Source organism: Silene latifolia, chromosome 8 (assembly GCF_048544455.1).
Source record: "Silene latifolia isolate original U9 population chromosome 8, ASM4854445v1, whole genome shotgun sequence".
Lineage (NCBI taxonomy): Eukaryota > Viridiplantae > Streptophyta > Magnoliopsida > Caryophyllales > Caryophyllaceae > Silene > Silene latifolia.
Genome location: NC_133533.1, coordinates 20,228,186 through 20,244,902, shown reverse-complemented (window position 1 = coordinate 20,244,902; position 16,717 = coordinate 20,228,186). Strand labels below are relative to the sequence as shown.

General features: G+C 40.4%; 1 protein-coding gene across 1 annotated transcript; it reads right to left on the bottom strand.

Annotated features, from left to right (window-relative positions):
• Nucleotides 1-3,821: 3,821 nt before the first annotated feature.
• Nucleotides 3,822-13,573, bottom strand: LOC141596562 (bifunctional L-3-cyanoalanine synthase/cysteine synthase, mitochondrial-like). Its single transcript, XM_074416767.1, has 10 exons — nt 13,292-13,573; nt 12,625-12,734; nt 6,092-6,149; nt 5,727-5,990; nt 5,372-5,509; nt 5,241-5,292; nt 4,957-5,036; nt 4,795-4,854; nt 4,218-4,298; nt 3,822-4,112 (listed from the first exon to the last, which is right to left on the bottom strand). The coding sequence occupies exons 1-10, from the start codon at nt 13,475-13,477 to the stop codon at nt 4,014-4,016; spliced, it is 1,128 nt and encodes a 375-aa protein (XP_074272868.1). The 5' UTR covers nt 13,478-13,573; the 3' UTR covers nt 3,822-4,013.
• Nucleotides 13,574-16,717: the final 3,144 nt, after the last annotated feature.

The window sequence follows — 16,717 nt, the reverse complement described above, 5'->3', positions numbered from 1 at the left end:
AAGACCGAAAGTATCTGTGATACGCGAATGGGTCGAAATATTGGTCAGTGGACATGGTAAACAGTCGCGGTCGAGACAATTCATGAAACCTAACCTGCTAATATAGCGAGTACAGAATCCAGAAAATGCACTATTGAAAATTAACATAGGCTGATAGCCATGACCCATCAGCCCTTCCAAAACAGGCTTTCCTGAAAATTACGTCCCCAAATTAACTCGAATGCCAACCCGAAAATCATCTGATCTAAGATAACATAATTTGTTCCGATTTTGACTGATTAGTAAAATAAAAACCTTAGTAGTATGACCCATAACCATCAGAATGAACTTGATTCGCAAAATAACCAAACTAGCCCATAAGGCCATAGCCAAGTAACCCATTTAAACTGTACTCGACAATAATCCGATCTAAAGTAACCTGATCTATATGCCAAACAGACCATCAGAGTTAGAACATTACACAGCTATGAAGTATCTTAAAATCTTCCAACTAGTCAGCAGGATGCTACCTCTTAAAAAATCGGTTGCAAACAGCCAATCATATATGAGAAAATTCGAAACATTAAAAGAAAAACTGCTAAATTTTCACCTAAATATAAGTCTGATGCAAAATTTAAAGAATTCCAACATCTTCTTATTACTGTAACAGTTTTACTGTAACAGTGTTTTTACCGACATCATAGTCAAATGGAGTATATGTTAGTCTATCGCAAAATTCTCAAGATCATACCATTTAAACCAAAACAACGGTGATTTATCCTGCTCTTGGGGTTCCACCAGACTTTTAGCCGGCCACACTTGTTGTAGCAGGATGGTACCTCCTGCAACACATGTCGGACCGTAAGGGCACTTTTTGGGGAAATCATGTGCAGTAAAACTCCTCCTATTCCAAGCCGCCTTTGGATTTTTATGGTTAAACAATGTAAACTGTTGTATCTCATAACTTACCATCTTCCAAATGAACAGAGTTGGATTGCCTTTCAAGGATATCAAATAGTATTTGATTGTCTTAGCCTCTTTGATGGGTCTCGTATAAAGCTTGTAATCTGTGAACACCTCGCTTTTCAGATCAAAAGCGACCACGGTTAGCACTTTAGCATCATGAATTTCAATTTCATTGACCCAATAAATTACTCCATCGAGACAAAGGCTATCGTTGCTTCTCCAATAACGCCAGTTCATGATTACTGCAGAACTTAGATATTTATACTCAATTGGTTTCCAATGGTTCGATCCAAGAGTGAATATTGCGGCCTTAGTATGACGCACTTTGCTTCCACCATAAATACTCAGAACCTTGTATACATTACTTACTGGATCAAAACCTAATGCATACCAAAACCTGTTATAACCAGCACGCTCTGTCGTAACTGCAGGAAGACTGATAAAATCCTGGGTCTTTAAGTTTAAAAGACCGACACGCGTTGAAAATTGATCAAATAGACAAATGAGGTGATTGCATATATTGGACTTGTTGTGCTTGCCGATGAGAGCCTCATTGAAACGTACATGATGCCCGATAATTACCTCCGCTGCACGTATCTCCATTGTCCTGCTATTCTGTACCCTCACTCTTGTAGTTTTTGGTGAGAGCTCGAATGAGAGAACCGAGTCATATCCCTTTGTCGTCCAGTGTGCCACAAAAGCGAGTTTTGAATGTTTATCATAAGAAAGACAGTTTTTAAGCATGAAAGCCTGTACGGTTAATGTAGTATTCCAATGTTTGGAAACACGCTTGCATATTGACAGTGGTTTCGGTGACAGCCGTGACAAAATCTTAATCTAAAGATCTTCAGGAATATCTGCAAATGATGCTTCATTCATATTGAACATTAAAACTCGCAAGATCACTCGAATAAGACGGTTTATATTTCGATCAAGAATTCAAGACCCAACCTCTGGCTTTATAGACAATCATAAAAGGTATTTGTAGTAAAAAAAAATAGATTTAGGAAACTTTGCTGCAACTTTCCTAATTCCAATACTCTCCTAAAACAAATAGACAAAACTACCTCTGGCTTTTAATTCAAGTAATAATTAACCCATGAAACTGATGTGGCGCTAATGTCCACGCCTAAATTCCCATTTGAACTCGAAAGAACCCTAACTGAAACTAACCAAGATGGTAACCGAAAAATCATCTGATCTTTGAAGACCTGACATGATCCAGAACAGACGAAATTGAGTCAGTTGACTCGCCTCTAAAATAAACGAAATTGAGTCATAATGACCCGAATGACTCCCCTCTAAAATAACCGTACTAATTCATATTCAAATTGACCCGTTAAAAGCACCAAAAAATGATCCAATCCGAACCAATAAATCATGTCACACATTCACACATACTGCCACTACGCCTTCTTACGGACTGTTTTCAAGAATTCCTTTCATAGTATCTGATTGTGTCAACGTCTTTGTCGGGTGTAATTTCTGAACACCTCGCGATTCAGATCAAACGCAACCACGGTTACCACACTGGTATCATGAATTTCATGGTCATTAACCCAATAAATTGCTCCATCGAGACAAAACCTATTGTTGCTTCTCCAATAGCGCGTGTTCCTGGTCACTGCACAATGTAGAAATTTATATATTAGAATCGGAAATGGGAGAATTCATAAAAACAAATGTTATTGATAATTGATATTGTTCGTTCGTGTCTCCAATGATTACATTGGCTCGATATTTATAGTACTCACGAGATCTAAATCGTATCAGCTAATATCGCAATATAATATAATTATTCTAATACATATATTATTACGATTACGATAATATTATCGTAATATTCCCCTAACATCCCCCTCAAACCCATGGTAATTTGTCAAAATTTCCATGGGGTTTGCAAGGTAGACAAAGAGAAACGACTCTCTTTTCGAATCGGTGTCGTCGGATGAGAACGTCATCGCTTTTCGAACCACCAAATCGTTGAAATTTCGTTGTCAATAACGTCGCATTTTTTCGAACTTGACAAATGTCGGTGCGTAACTCGCCAGTCGATGCGTATAGGACTCGCCAGACCGCGTTTCGCAATTTTTCGAATCGAATCGTCAATCCAAAATACCGTGAACCAAGTCAGTCACTGATAATTGTTATAACGACGCATCAGTGCATCATCATCAAAAGTGGTATTGTCTGATCAATCATAGATCAAACTAAATGCATTAGTGTACTAGTTATGTATTGGAGCTTTGCGTGAAATTTCCGAAGAACTCCCAGATCATGTGTCTTGGTCTTGGTATGTATTGTATGATCTTGAGAAGTTCGCCTTAGAGTAATACTCCGCATATATACCCTCTTATATTGTCTTCATTCGACTTTGATGCTCAGCTCAACTAAAGTAAAACTTCGATAATTTATTTCTTTGAATCAAGCAAGTCCTAAATTTTTCGAATTGGCTCAGGGCCTTTCAGAGAATCAGATCATTAAGTATCATGTTTACTAGTTACTGTAATAGCATTACCTGCACAGTCGCACAGTTGAGACAATTGAATTACCAGCAGCGCTGACGACTTACGAGATTTTAGTTAAAAAACTTTGTTTTTCAACTGGATTGAAGGCATTTCCGAGAATCAGAGCATTAAGTGTCAGGTTAACTTTTTTCTGTACTAGTATTACATTCATATAGAAACATTAAAAACTTCAGTAATGCTGACGGCTTAGATCGAAAATTTTAATTTAACAGCATCGTGATTTGTTAGTGTCACAATCTCGATCCTCTATACACATACTAAAACCGTCTCATCAGTTAAGTTGTTGCTATACTAATACTAGCATTACATTCATATAGAAACATTAAAAACTTCAGTATTGCTGACGGCTTAGATCGAAGATTTTCATTCATAGATACTCAAATTCATGGCTTTTATGAATTTGAGTTGTGAGTACAAACAACAAAGTAGAAACCACTAGAAAAGGATACAATAAAAATGTCTGACACGAGTCGATTCTAATAGTAATTTATTTGGATGGTCCAACTTATTATTGCCACAGAAGTACTGCAAATGCTATGATCAATCAACTGAGACTGGTTGCATTTTCTCGGCCTCTTCCCGCAACTCTTGGAACAAGGCAGACGACAAGTACCGCTCTCCGAAACTAGGGTGGATAGTCTATTAAGATCAATCAAAGCATATATGTAAAGTTGTAAACCATAACCATTACAGCCAGTAAAAAGTCGGTCATTAAACCAGGATTTTGTTTAATCTAAGTCTTACCACAATGAGTTTGCCCTTGTTTTCTGGTTTTTGAGCAAGTTCCAGTGCTGCTACTGTGTTCGCTCCTGACGATATCCCAACCTTTATAATTCAAGTGTCAAAACCAACATCAGTTTTCCAGAAACATCAGCTAAATTTAGAGCATTTCACGTTACGAATCTGCAATGAATTCTCAAAGTCGGATTATATGATTTTATCAGTAAGGGACTGCCAAAAAATACATGATATTTTACGACAAGGCCAATAATTGACTGATACAACTGATAGTTGCAGGGCCGTCTAATAAGGTGTTGATTAGGCTCTCATTGACAGAGCCGGGATCCCTCAAAAATTGGGTCCCTGATTTATACGCGTAAGAATAAGTTATTTCATTATGGCATAGTGATGACAGTTGATAAGACCGGTACTAGATGGACACAGAAATAATCTGGAATAAAGCGTGGCACTGAACGCAGGAGGTCACACTACCTCCGCAAAGTACACTTTTGTGAGTTAATACAATGCAGCTAAAGCTAGCGATATTCGACCAACTAGTGATGTAAGCTGGAGGAAATAAGATGGTATTGAATAATGTTACCATAAGTCCTTCCTTTAGAGCCAGCTGCCTCGCCATTTTTACTGCATCATCACTCTTAACCTGTTACAGTTTTTGCAGAGTTTGAATATTGCCGGGTAAAACATATTAAAACATATTTATACCTTGATTCTACTATATTATTGGAAGAGGATAGAAATTTACCTCAAGAACTGCATCCATAACATCCATATCTAAAATATCCGGTTTGAATCCAACGCCATTGCCAGTAATAAGATGAGGCCCTATTTACATCAGAACCAAGGTAAGCAAGTATTCTTTTGTAACTGGCAATGAATGTACTATTATGGGTCGGTCACCTAGAACTACTGTTGAACAGCTTATTCAGGTACATATGACCTCTTTACCTCTACATAACCGAGAGCGTTTGAGGCATTTAGGTAATGTTATTTCAAAAATAAGAAGGTGCGGGTAAATAGTCTACATACCTGGTTTACCTCCATTGAGTACATTGCTTTCAGCTGGTTCAACTCCATAAATCTACACCACCAGTAAATATTTAAGTACAGCAAAAAATGCCAAAACTGCAAAAAAAATGTATAGTTAAAAGAAAATCCACCTTGACATTGGGGTTTTGAGATTTGAGATACTGTCCTACACCAGAAACAGTTCCTCCACTACCGATCCCCATCACAAAGATGTCTACTTTCCCTTGAGTGTCATCCCATATTTCCGGTCCTGTCGTCTCAAAATGCACCTGTTTTCATCCCCATTATGATATATGTCAGATTTCATATTTACTTGTTAAATTTCAGAAACAAAGAAGCATTGCGTAGTCTGACTACGTCATAATATAAGAAGCGTAAGCAGTTTAGTAAGCCATATTGTTTTATTCAATCATATCCCCCCCATTACAAACGCACATTAGAATTTGTATATCAAACCGCAAAATCGGGTTTGAAGAAGAGAATGACCTGAGTGTTAGCAGGATTAGCAAATTGCTGAAGCATGAAAGCATCAGGAGTAGAATCCAAAAGCTGGTAAGCCTTCTTGATAGTACCTCCCATTCCTTTCTCCGGGTCAGTGAGAATTAATTCAGCACCAAATGCTAACATGGTCACCCTTCTCTCTAAACTAGTGTATGATGGCATTGTCAATACCATCTTGTATCCTTTCATTGCAGCAATGAAGGCCATGCTTATCCCCATGTTCCCTGATGTCGGCTCTATCAGAACCGTCTGATTTCCGAGAAAATTTCTTGGTTAGATTAAACTAAAAGCCATAGGACTATTAAAAGAATGACATATTAATAAAAATTTGCCCTTATATGAATTCTGACCTTCCCTGGTGTAATAAGTCCTCTTTTCTCGGCATCTTCGATCATTGCTAGAGCTGGTCTGAAGCAGTTATAATTGTCAGTTCTTTTCTGATGCTACAACTTTTATGCAAAACATTTACTTTCAAAGTTTGAAAGAAACATAGTTCAGTACAGTTCATTTGAGTTCAGATCAGTTCAGTTCAGTCCAAAAGAACCGGGCCAGTTAAGTTATTTTCAACACTAGTAGTGTCTAACATGATCTGATACTTAAACCTCATCATCGTAGCCCAAAAACACGACAATAGTAGTGTCCGACACTAGTACATGCACCCGAGTCCAACTTGTGCATTACACAGACTACACAGTTACTGTTGTTCGTAAATTCGGTAACAGCAAAGAATTACGAAAGGAATAAAAAAATGCAGTGCCGAAATGAATGCCAAGGATCAGAAATACCGACAGAGGAAAGGTAGTGACACGGTACGGAACCGCTGCCTTAAAACTATTTCTCCGGTGCGACCGTGGTGGCGATCAACGACGACCGGTAGTCCCCAAGGATTACACTACTGCTGCCTCACAAACATGCCCACTCGAGTTTGTAAGACCTGGAACGGACTTAAAGCTGAACCCAGAAATAATATAGTAGAGAGGAAGATATTTGAGAACAGAAGGGAGAAGAGAATGTTGTGTTGTGTGTTGAACTGATGTGAGGACCTCGGTATTTATAACAGAAGAGAGCCATAAACCGACCCCTAAAACGCAGCAGTCAATGACTGAAAGTGGGGAGTAAACTTCTCACCCACTAACAGTGTTGACTGACTCATTCAACAGCACAAACAAAGTCAGCCCAAAAACTCTCAAAACGCAAATGGCCAAAAAGGTAAAATCGGGCCTTTGGCCCGCCCCGCAGGGGCTCTACCCAAACCCAAACCCGAGCCCGAGCTCGGGCAGGGCCGGCGCGCGCGCGTGTGTGTTGGACCCAAACCCACTGGCCCAACAAACACACGCAAAACCCACCTTGGACCAATCTCTTATCCATACAATGGATAAGAGCCCATATAAAGATGAAGGAGTAGGTGTTTCCCACCGATGTGGGACAAACACAATTCTCAAGCATGAGAATTATGCCTTTTCATAGGCATCTCTTCCAACAATCCCCCACAGATGGCGAAGAAAAGAACTAAAAGATTTTTGGGTAAAGGAAGGGTTGGATACTTAGGAATCAATATCTTTCGATTTGAATTGATACTTTAGTGAAATGAGGAAACAACTTACTTACAGCTAGAGAATATCTTGCGATTTGAATTCCTAGCTGAGCTTCGGTCGATACCCCCCACAACACATATCATACCTTCTAATTAAGACCGTCCCGCGATTTCAGAGTGCAACGCGCTCTTTTAGAGCTTCATGCGTTACCTTGGTACTAATAGGGTGACCTCAAGACTTCTCATAGTCTTAGGATCATCACACCTATGTAGGTGGCTCAAGTGCTTCTCAATAGCACTTCTCACATGAGCCATTAAGGACCTAAGTCCAACCTAGTGTATAATTCATCAAGTGCGTCTCAAAAGCACCACCATAAAGGCTATGAATCATACTACGCCATAGGAATGGAAACTTTGGACCTAGTCAATCTCAACCTTGACTCATGGACCTAAGCCCCATTCCCCTCGACGTATTAACGACTAATCTCTTAGTCAACCCCTTAGTAAAGGGATCAGCAAGATTACTTTCGGACTTCACATAATCCACAGTATCACTCCATTCTCAAGGAGTTGTTTAACTGCAGCGTGCCTTATTCGCATGTGTCTCTTTTTCGAATTGTAGACACTATTCTTTGCAACGCCAATAGCGACTTTCGAGTCACACAAAGATGGAGACCGGTGTCGGCCGTCCTCCCCATACTTGGTACATCGGCCAATAGGTTTTTCAGCCAATCGGCTTCTTGTCCTGCCAACTCAAGAGCTATGAACTCCGACTCCATGGTAGAGCGTGCAATACAAGTCTGTTTAGAAGACTTCCACGATATCGCACCTCCACCCATGGTGAAGACATAACCACTAGTAGAACAAATCTCATCGTTACCTACAACCCAATTTGCATCACAATATCCTTCTAACACAAAGCAGAAATTTACCATAATGCAAACACGGATCAACTGTTCCTCTTAGGTATTTTAGCAAACGACGAAGAGCATTCCAATGTTCATTACCAGGGTTATGTGTATAACGACTCGATCTACTAACCGCATATGCAATATCCGGTCGAGTACGATTCATAAGAAACATCACACTCCCTAGGATTTTAGCATACTCTTCCGGAAACATCACTTTACCCAAGTTTTTACTCAAATGTACACTAGAATCATAGGGTGTTCTAGCAGAGCACAACATCAAAGCGATTAAACTTTTTCAACACCTTTTCAACATAGTGAGATTGACTCAAAGAAATTCCATTGGAGTTTCGGATAACCTTAACCCCTAGGATAACATCAGCTTCTCCTAAGTCCTTCATCTCAAAGTGTGATGACATAAATTCTTTGGTTTTAATTATCACATCAAAATTATTACCAAAAATAAGCATGTCATCCACATATAGGCATATAATAACACAATCAGATTCTATCACTTTGGAATAAACACATGAATCAGAATTGTTAATCATAAAGCCATTACTCATCAAAGTAGTGTTGAATTTCTCATACCACTGTTTAGGTGCTTGTTTCAGACCATAAAGTGACTTGTTCAGTTTACACACTTTATTCTCTTGACCCTTAATCACAAACCCTTCAGGTTGCGACATATAGATCTCTTCCTTTAGCTCACCATTCAAGAAAGCAGTTTTAACATCCATCTGATGTATAATAAGGTTATGAATAGCAGCTAAAGCGACAAGAGTTCTTATAGTCGAAATTTTGGTCACAGGAGAATATAGGTATCAAAGTAATCAATGCCCTTCTTTTGTGTAAAGCCTCTAACTACAAGTCTAGCTTTGAACCTTTCTATTGTACCGTCAGGTCTCATTTTCTTTTTAAAGATCCATTTACTCGTAATGGGTTTACTACCTTTAGGTAAATCAGTCAACTCCCAAGTCTGATTAGAAACAATAGAATCAAGTTCACTTTTAATAGCATCTTTCCAAAAATTAGCATCAATGGATTTCATTGCCTCACTATAGGTTTTTGGGTCATCCTCTATTAAAAAAGCTGAAACAAACTCATCACTAGCACAAACAGTGTATCCAAGTTCAGATAACATAGTTGTATCATAGTCATCACCAAAGTTCTTTGGGCATCTAGGTCTTTTACTTCTTATAGGTTCAACAGAAACATCAATAGAAGTGCTAGTACTAGCATGTGAAGACAAATCAGGAGATGCAACAGATAAACTAGGAGATGGTACAACAGTTTTCTGAAAAGGAAAAACATGCTCAAAAAATTCGGCATCTCTAGCCTCAGATATAGAACGGTCACTCAAAGACATAAATCTATAAGCAGAGCTATTTTGAGCATAACCTATAAACACACAATCATAGGTCTTTGGTCCAACGGTAGGTCTCCTAAAATCAGGTAAGCCCACTTTAGCCAAACACCCCCACACTCTAAGGTAACTTAGGTTAGGAGGATAGCCCTTCCAAATCTCATAGGGTGTCTTGTCAATTTTCTTATGAGGTACACGGTTAAGAATGTGACAAGCGAAAAGTATTGCTTCCCCACATATCGTCAGATAGGCCAGAACTTAAAAGCATAGCATTCATCATCTCTTTTAAAGTTCTATTTTTACGTTCAGCTACACCATTGGATTGGGGTAAGTAAGGTGGACTAGTCTCATGTATTAAACCGTTTGCAGCACAAAAGTCCGCTAAATAACTGGATTTATACTCACCACCTCTATCGGACCTTACCCTTTTAATCTTCCCCGTCGAGTTGATTTTCGACCTCATTTTTAAAGTTTATAAACGATTGTTCTGCTTCATCTTTAGTCTTAAGCAAATAAACTCGGGTGTACCTCGAATGATCGTCTATAAAAGTCACATAATAATTCTTGCCACCTCTACTTGCAACATTTTTGAAGTCAGCTAGGTCGGTGTGAATTAACTCAAGAAGACTCGTATTCCTAGTTGTAACGGGTTTACTAGGTTTCTTTGTGAATTTAGCCTCAACACGACTACCACATTTAGAGAATTCTTGACTCGACAAACTTGGAATTAAACTCATGGTTCTAAGTTTTTTAATGTAGTCGATATTCACATGACCTAATCTACCATGCCAAACATCAATAGACTCGTGATATAAGCGAAGTAGATGCAATATTATTAAAAACAGAATCGGTGTTCGATACAAAAAGACCCCCAGACAGATAACCCTTGCCCACAAATTCCCCATTGCGCGACATTGCAACCTTGTCGACCTCAAAAACAAGTTTCATGCCGACTTTGTTTAACAAGGCACCAGACACGAGGTTTCGACGCAATGTAGGTACAAATAAAGCATTATTAAGGGCAAGTGTTTTCCCGAGGTGAGTTTGAGAAAGATCTTGCCTTTGCTGTGATCTTTGCGGTGAAGAATTACCCATGTAGACGCATTCCCCATCGCCTATCTCCTCGAACTCAAGAAAATAACCCCTTATCGGCCAGAGAGGTGTCCGGAAGCGCCCGATATCAAGACCCATTCAAGAGCATTACCCACCAGTTAGCTTCAACAACCACAGCGGCAATGACATCATCGGTCCACGGCAGATTGGCTTCGATTTCAGCAGTCTTCTTATCGATGCCTTTGGTATGCTTTGTGACCCGGTTTCCCACAAACATAGCAAACCAAAGGACCCTTAGGCTTCGGATCTTTGCAACCGGCTTGGTGTACTTCCACAGGTCGATCTTCTTTCCTTTACCCTTACCCCGACCAACCTTGGCCTTACCCTTACCCTTGAACTTTTCAAGCGACATTTGACGGACCACCGGACTCAACCAAATTAGCTTTGACAAAGCAACAACGGATGCATTCACAGACGGTAAACAAAGCGGGGTTGTCTTTGAGGCGATTTGCCTCTTCGGTCCTCATATGACTGATAAGTTCCATAAGGGACATGTCTTTCTTTTTGTGTTTTAGCCGATTTCTATACTCGGACCGGGAGGGAGGGAATTTTTCCAACAACACATTAGCAACAAAAAGGTCGTCTAATTTCATGCCCTCACTAACAATATCAAGACACAAATTTTCATAGACATGAACCTGTTCCATAATAGACTTCCCATCCACTATCTTAAATTGCAGCAACTTACCCACAACATATTTCTTTTTCCCAGCGTCATCATTTATATTTTTTTCAAGAAGGACTCCCAAATGACTTTAGCCGATTTATTATCGGCAAATAAATCGAACAAAAGTTAACCATGTTATTAAGTATGTGACACCTAGCGGTTTTTGTTGTCCTTAACAAATTTAGCAATATCCTCTTCATTGGACTTAACATCTTTAGAGGGAGGAGGGTAGTCTCGGATCGGACGGAACAATAGGTTTTGGCGGGTCATTAAACAAAACATAATCAATTTCCAATCGCTCAAAAACATCAACAGTTTCTGGGACCAACGCTTATAATTCTGACCATCTAATTGCTCAATTTTCGAAATATCAGGTACAATTTTCGAAATCACAGACATGGCTACTGCACTTAATTAAATAGTTTTTAAATTGTTGTTCGTAAATTCGGTAACAGCAAAGAATTACGAAAGGAATAAAAAAATTCAGTGCCGAAATGAATGCCAAGGATCAGAAATACCGACAGAGGAAAGGTAGTGACACGGTACGGAACCGCTGCCTTAAAAACTATTTCTCCGGTGCGACCGTGGTGGCGATCAGCGACGACCGGTAGTCCCCAAGGATTACACTACTGCTGCCTCACAAACACGCCCACTCGAGTTTGTAAGACCTGGAACGGACTTAAAGCTGAACCCAGAAATAATATAGTAGAGAGGAAGATATTTGAGAACAGAAGGGAGAAGAGAATGTTGTGTTGTGTGTTGAACTGATGTGAGGACCTCGGTATTTATAGCAGAAGAGAGCCATAAACCGACCCCTAAAACGCAACGCGGCGATCGATGAAAAAGTGGGGAGTAAACTTCTCACCCACTAACAGTGTTGACTGACTCATTCAACAGCACAAACAAACTCAGCCCAAAAACTCTCAAAACGCAAATGGCCCAAAAAGGTAAAATCCGGCCTTTGGCCCGCCCCGCAGGGGCTCTACCCAAACCCAAATCCGAGCTCGAGCCAGGCCGGCGCGTGCGCGCGTGTGTGTTGGACCCAAACCCACTGGCCCAACAAACACACACAAAACCCACCTTGGACCAATCTCTTATCCATACAATGGATAAGAGCCCATATAAAGATGAAGGAGTAGGTGTTTCCCACCGATGTGGGACAAACACAATTCTCAAGCATGAGAATTATGCCTTTTCATAGGCATCTCTTCCAACAGTTACTAAGCATAAGCACAGCACAAGTGCACAAGTGATTGAAGAAACTTCAATTTATAAACCCGAGATGAGAAACATGCCTGTCTTTGATACTAGCAGTAGGCTGCATCATCTCCTGTTTGACGGCGATGTATGCTCCACATCCTTCACTGATCTTGTTTAAGAAAACCAAGGGAGACTTTCCTATAAGCTGTCATTTGAAATTGTGTATGTATGTGATATCAGTTCACTATTCCAGTGGCAATGACATTATTCATGACGGGAGGGGGCCCGATCCCCTTGATCGTTTAAGTTTATAAACATTTCAGTGAATAAATGATTATGCTGAGGGAGTGAGGGTAAGTATTCACATGTTAAATTCACTGTTTACATCTTTGCCCCCTTAATTATTATTTCAAGATCCGCCACTGCTCGGGTTTCGGGTTGGTAAATGAGTTTGTACCACCAGAAAAGCAAGAATTGATTTCTAAAGCTACTGTTTTTGCCAAAAAAAAAACTACATTAACCGCGGTCCTGGGAATTTCCTATTCGTAATAGAGAATTATTGTAAACAAAACAACATTAAGAGATTTATAAGACGGTTTTATGCAAGTACTCCATAAGCAATACTTGTGTAAGGCGGTCTTATATATGCAAGTATGTCGTAAAACGGTTCTTTAACTATTAGTTTAACATTAATATATATATGGGGTATTTCTAACCAAATGACAACATGAAAAACAAGTGAAGAAAGGAAAGGAAACAAACATGGGAAACATGAGGTTTGATATTAGTCCCTGGAAAAGCAGATGGAAAATCAGAAAAGCTCCTGAGAGATGGTGCAGCACTGGCAGTAGCACTAGCACTGCTGGAGAAGTATCTCACTGTTTTTGTGATGAATTCAGTTGATGATCTTGATCTTCTCATCATGCTTCTAATTACATTAGTTGCCATAATAGATTTTACCAATGAAGGAAGTAAGCACTCAAAATGAACAAATTTTGTAAGCTGTTTTTGTTTTAGGGAGTGTCAAGTGTGTTATGAGTTTGGTCTTTATAGTGTTTCTTTTTCTTTAGTTAACTCATCCGGTTTAGTTTGAATTTGAGTGACGCCAGTATGATACTGGCTAACACGTCACACGTGTTTTGTTTTTAAGTTCAATTATCAAATTAAATGTAAATTTAAGTAAAGGGGGTGTTTGGCCAAACTTTCTAAGTGCTTTTCTTATTGGAAAAGTAGAAGCTGGGCCAAACACTATAATTTAGGGAAATAAAAAACTACTTTTGAAAAGTCATAAGTTAGGCCAAACAACCACAACTTTTTAAAAAAATAGTTTATGAAAAAACTCATTTTAGAAAGTAAAACTTATTTCACATAAACTAGGCTAAACAGCACCTTTGTTGTAAGATTTTAGACGAGTAATTAACTGAATCATAGATTATCATGTGTCGATTTTAATTGGAGTTGAACAAGACAAATAAACAGGCTATTTAGATGTATTAAGATCAATTTTGCCATAGATGTTCTAATGAGCTCATATTTCAATCAGCTCATCTACTAGATCACAAAGTCGATAAAACTCGTTATTTCGACGACTAAAACAATTCATTACATTATTGTTTTACTCCCTCCTATTCTAAATAACAGTCCCATTGTCCATTTCCGTCTATTCACAATAATGTCCCATTGTCCATTTTTGGTAAGTGTTGTGTGGTCCAAATTCAGTTTCATTTCCGTCTATTCACATAATTGTCCCATTGTCCGTTTTGTGTGGTCTAAACTCATTTTCTTAATTCTTGTACCATATTCACAATAGGACACTTATCTAGAATAGGAGGGAGTACATTTTTTGAGTGTAGTGGGTATACACACTGCTTTAAGTGAATCTATAATTAATAGATAGATCTGGAGTAATTTGTCACGAAATGGATATAATATGTGAGTGTGGTCCTTAACTTTGTTGAGGAGATATTTTAATAAGACCAGATACATGGGCATTTGTGTTGATTAGAGTCAAGGAAGGAGAGCTCGAAAAGTTGGATGTATACAATGTTACCAGTACTACCTAGGATTCATTATTCTATACGTCACGTGGTATGTAACTATGTATGTAGTGTTAGCTCTTTCGTTGTTGTCTATGTAGTGTTAGCACTTTCGTTGTCTGCTAGACATCAGAGATTGTTAGGGATAGAAATACCACCTATTTTTATGGGTGACGTGGCAAGGGATCATTGGTAAATGAAAAGGGGAAAGGACCGGTGACATGGCGCAAGGAGAGCCACAAGATCAAAAGTAAACAAACACAACTTGGCAAATAAGAAAACACACGTGCAAAAGAGAGGGGCTATTAACCAAGTCAACAACTAACTCCTATTCTCATGAGTTGACCAGATATTCTAGGAGTAAAACCAGGGAGGAAGTTCTTGACTCTAGGCATGACTTCGACAACTATATAAAGCAAAGGAGGAGCAAATCAAAGGCATCTCATCTCATTCCACACACAAACACTCTCATACTCAACATCCGTCTTCATTTAGCAATATTCGCTAGCAAATTAATCCTTGTATTTCCTTACTTGCATAATACCGTCTCGATTATAGTGCCAAATTGGTGGGATTCCGACTCCCCCCGCGGTTGTTCTCACATCGGGTTTTCCGCGTCACCAAAATTCCTCGTGTCAATTTCTTATTTCGTTGCTTTTTTATTCGTTCATATCGTTGCATTTATTTAGTTCGTTGGCCCTAGATCGATCGCTTTAACCCACAATTCAAATCAATTAATCGGTAAATTTTTACCAAAACAGTTTGGCGCCCACCGTGGGGCATAGTGATCATTTTCTATAGCCAAATCTCGCAAGACCGAACCAGCCGTCACAACATCTGGAACCAGCCAGAATCCTTCCAAAGCGAGCCCCGAGCATATCGCCCTTTCCTGCGGAGCGGGACCTTCTCCTGCGTCTGCGGGGATCGATGAGCGCTCCTCCAAGATCCGGCCCGGATGGTTTCCGTCGGATGTCACCCGAACCATGCTTCCGCCTCGCCTGCGAAACCGCCGCAGTACCAAAGGAAGCGGCGCGCCCGCCACCCCCAGATCCAGCGGGAAAGCGGCCCAGCAGAGGTGAAGCTGCGTCCGGAGCCCCGACCCAGGAGGGATCAGGTGCAGAAGTTCTCAAAAGCAGAGGACCTACAGTGCTTGACCCGATGCAGGTGATGATTCAGGGGATGGACACTCTGCGTCAGGCCGTTGAGGATCTGAGGAAAGATAACCAGAACCTGATTGCTCAGATCGTGACAAGAACCCCGGCCAAACCAAGACCAAGACTGAGGCTCTGAACCTGACCAGCGGTGGAGGATCACGTCGACCAATTCCATCAGAGCTAGTCACCAGACTAGACCTTGCAGGAGTAGCATCCAGTGAACCAATTGAGCCCAGAAGATTGGGATGCCTATCATTTGATAACCCGTCCAGCCTGCAGCAGACATCAGGTAATGCTTTGTTTACCACCCCGTCAGGATCTGACCTTCCGCCTTTTACAGGTACCCCCGCACACCAGACGTTAGGATGGCGATGCGACTGTCATCAACGCAAAGCAGTCCATCCTGCAGCCGATTCACCAGATGGAGCCTGGATCGGAGGATCGCAGCAGACACCGGATGGCGGCTGGATCCATAATCGATCAACACCGGAACGGTCATCCAGCACCAGGCCAATTTTCTGGAGTGCCCTGGCTAGGAGGTATACCTGCTGGTTCTTTCCTGCCTGTTTCTAACCCTCTTGCAGGAGCAGGTAACTCGCTGGAGCAAAGAATACAGATGTACCGAAGGGGAGGAGCGATGTACGGGATACCGGCGTAGCCCGTCCGTTGGAGAAAGCGACTGAGACAATACTACGCAGACTCACCTTTCGTGGACGACATAGCCCTCGTTGGTGTTCCTAAAGGATGTGTACCGCCAGCTATGACGCTCTACGACGGAACCACAGATCTACTCGATCATATCAACCACTACAAGCAAAAAATGATGGTGATAACCGCAACTGGATCTGTGAAGGAAGCTTGTATGTGCAAAGGATTTGGGTCAACTTTGTCTGGAGCAGCCTTGCAATGGTTCGTCGGCCTGCCCAACAAGAGTATAGCTAACTTCGCCGACCTAGTTAATGCATTCAACCAAAGATTCGCACAAAAGCAAAGACAGA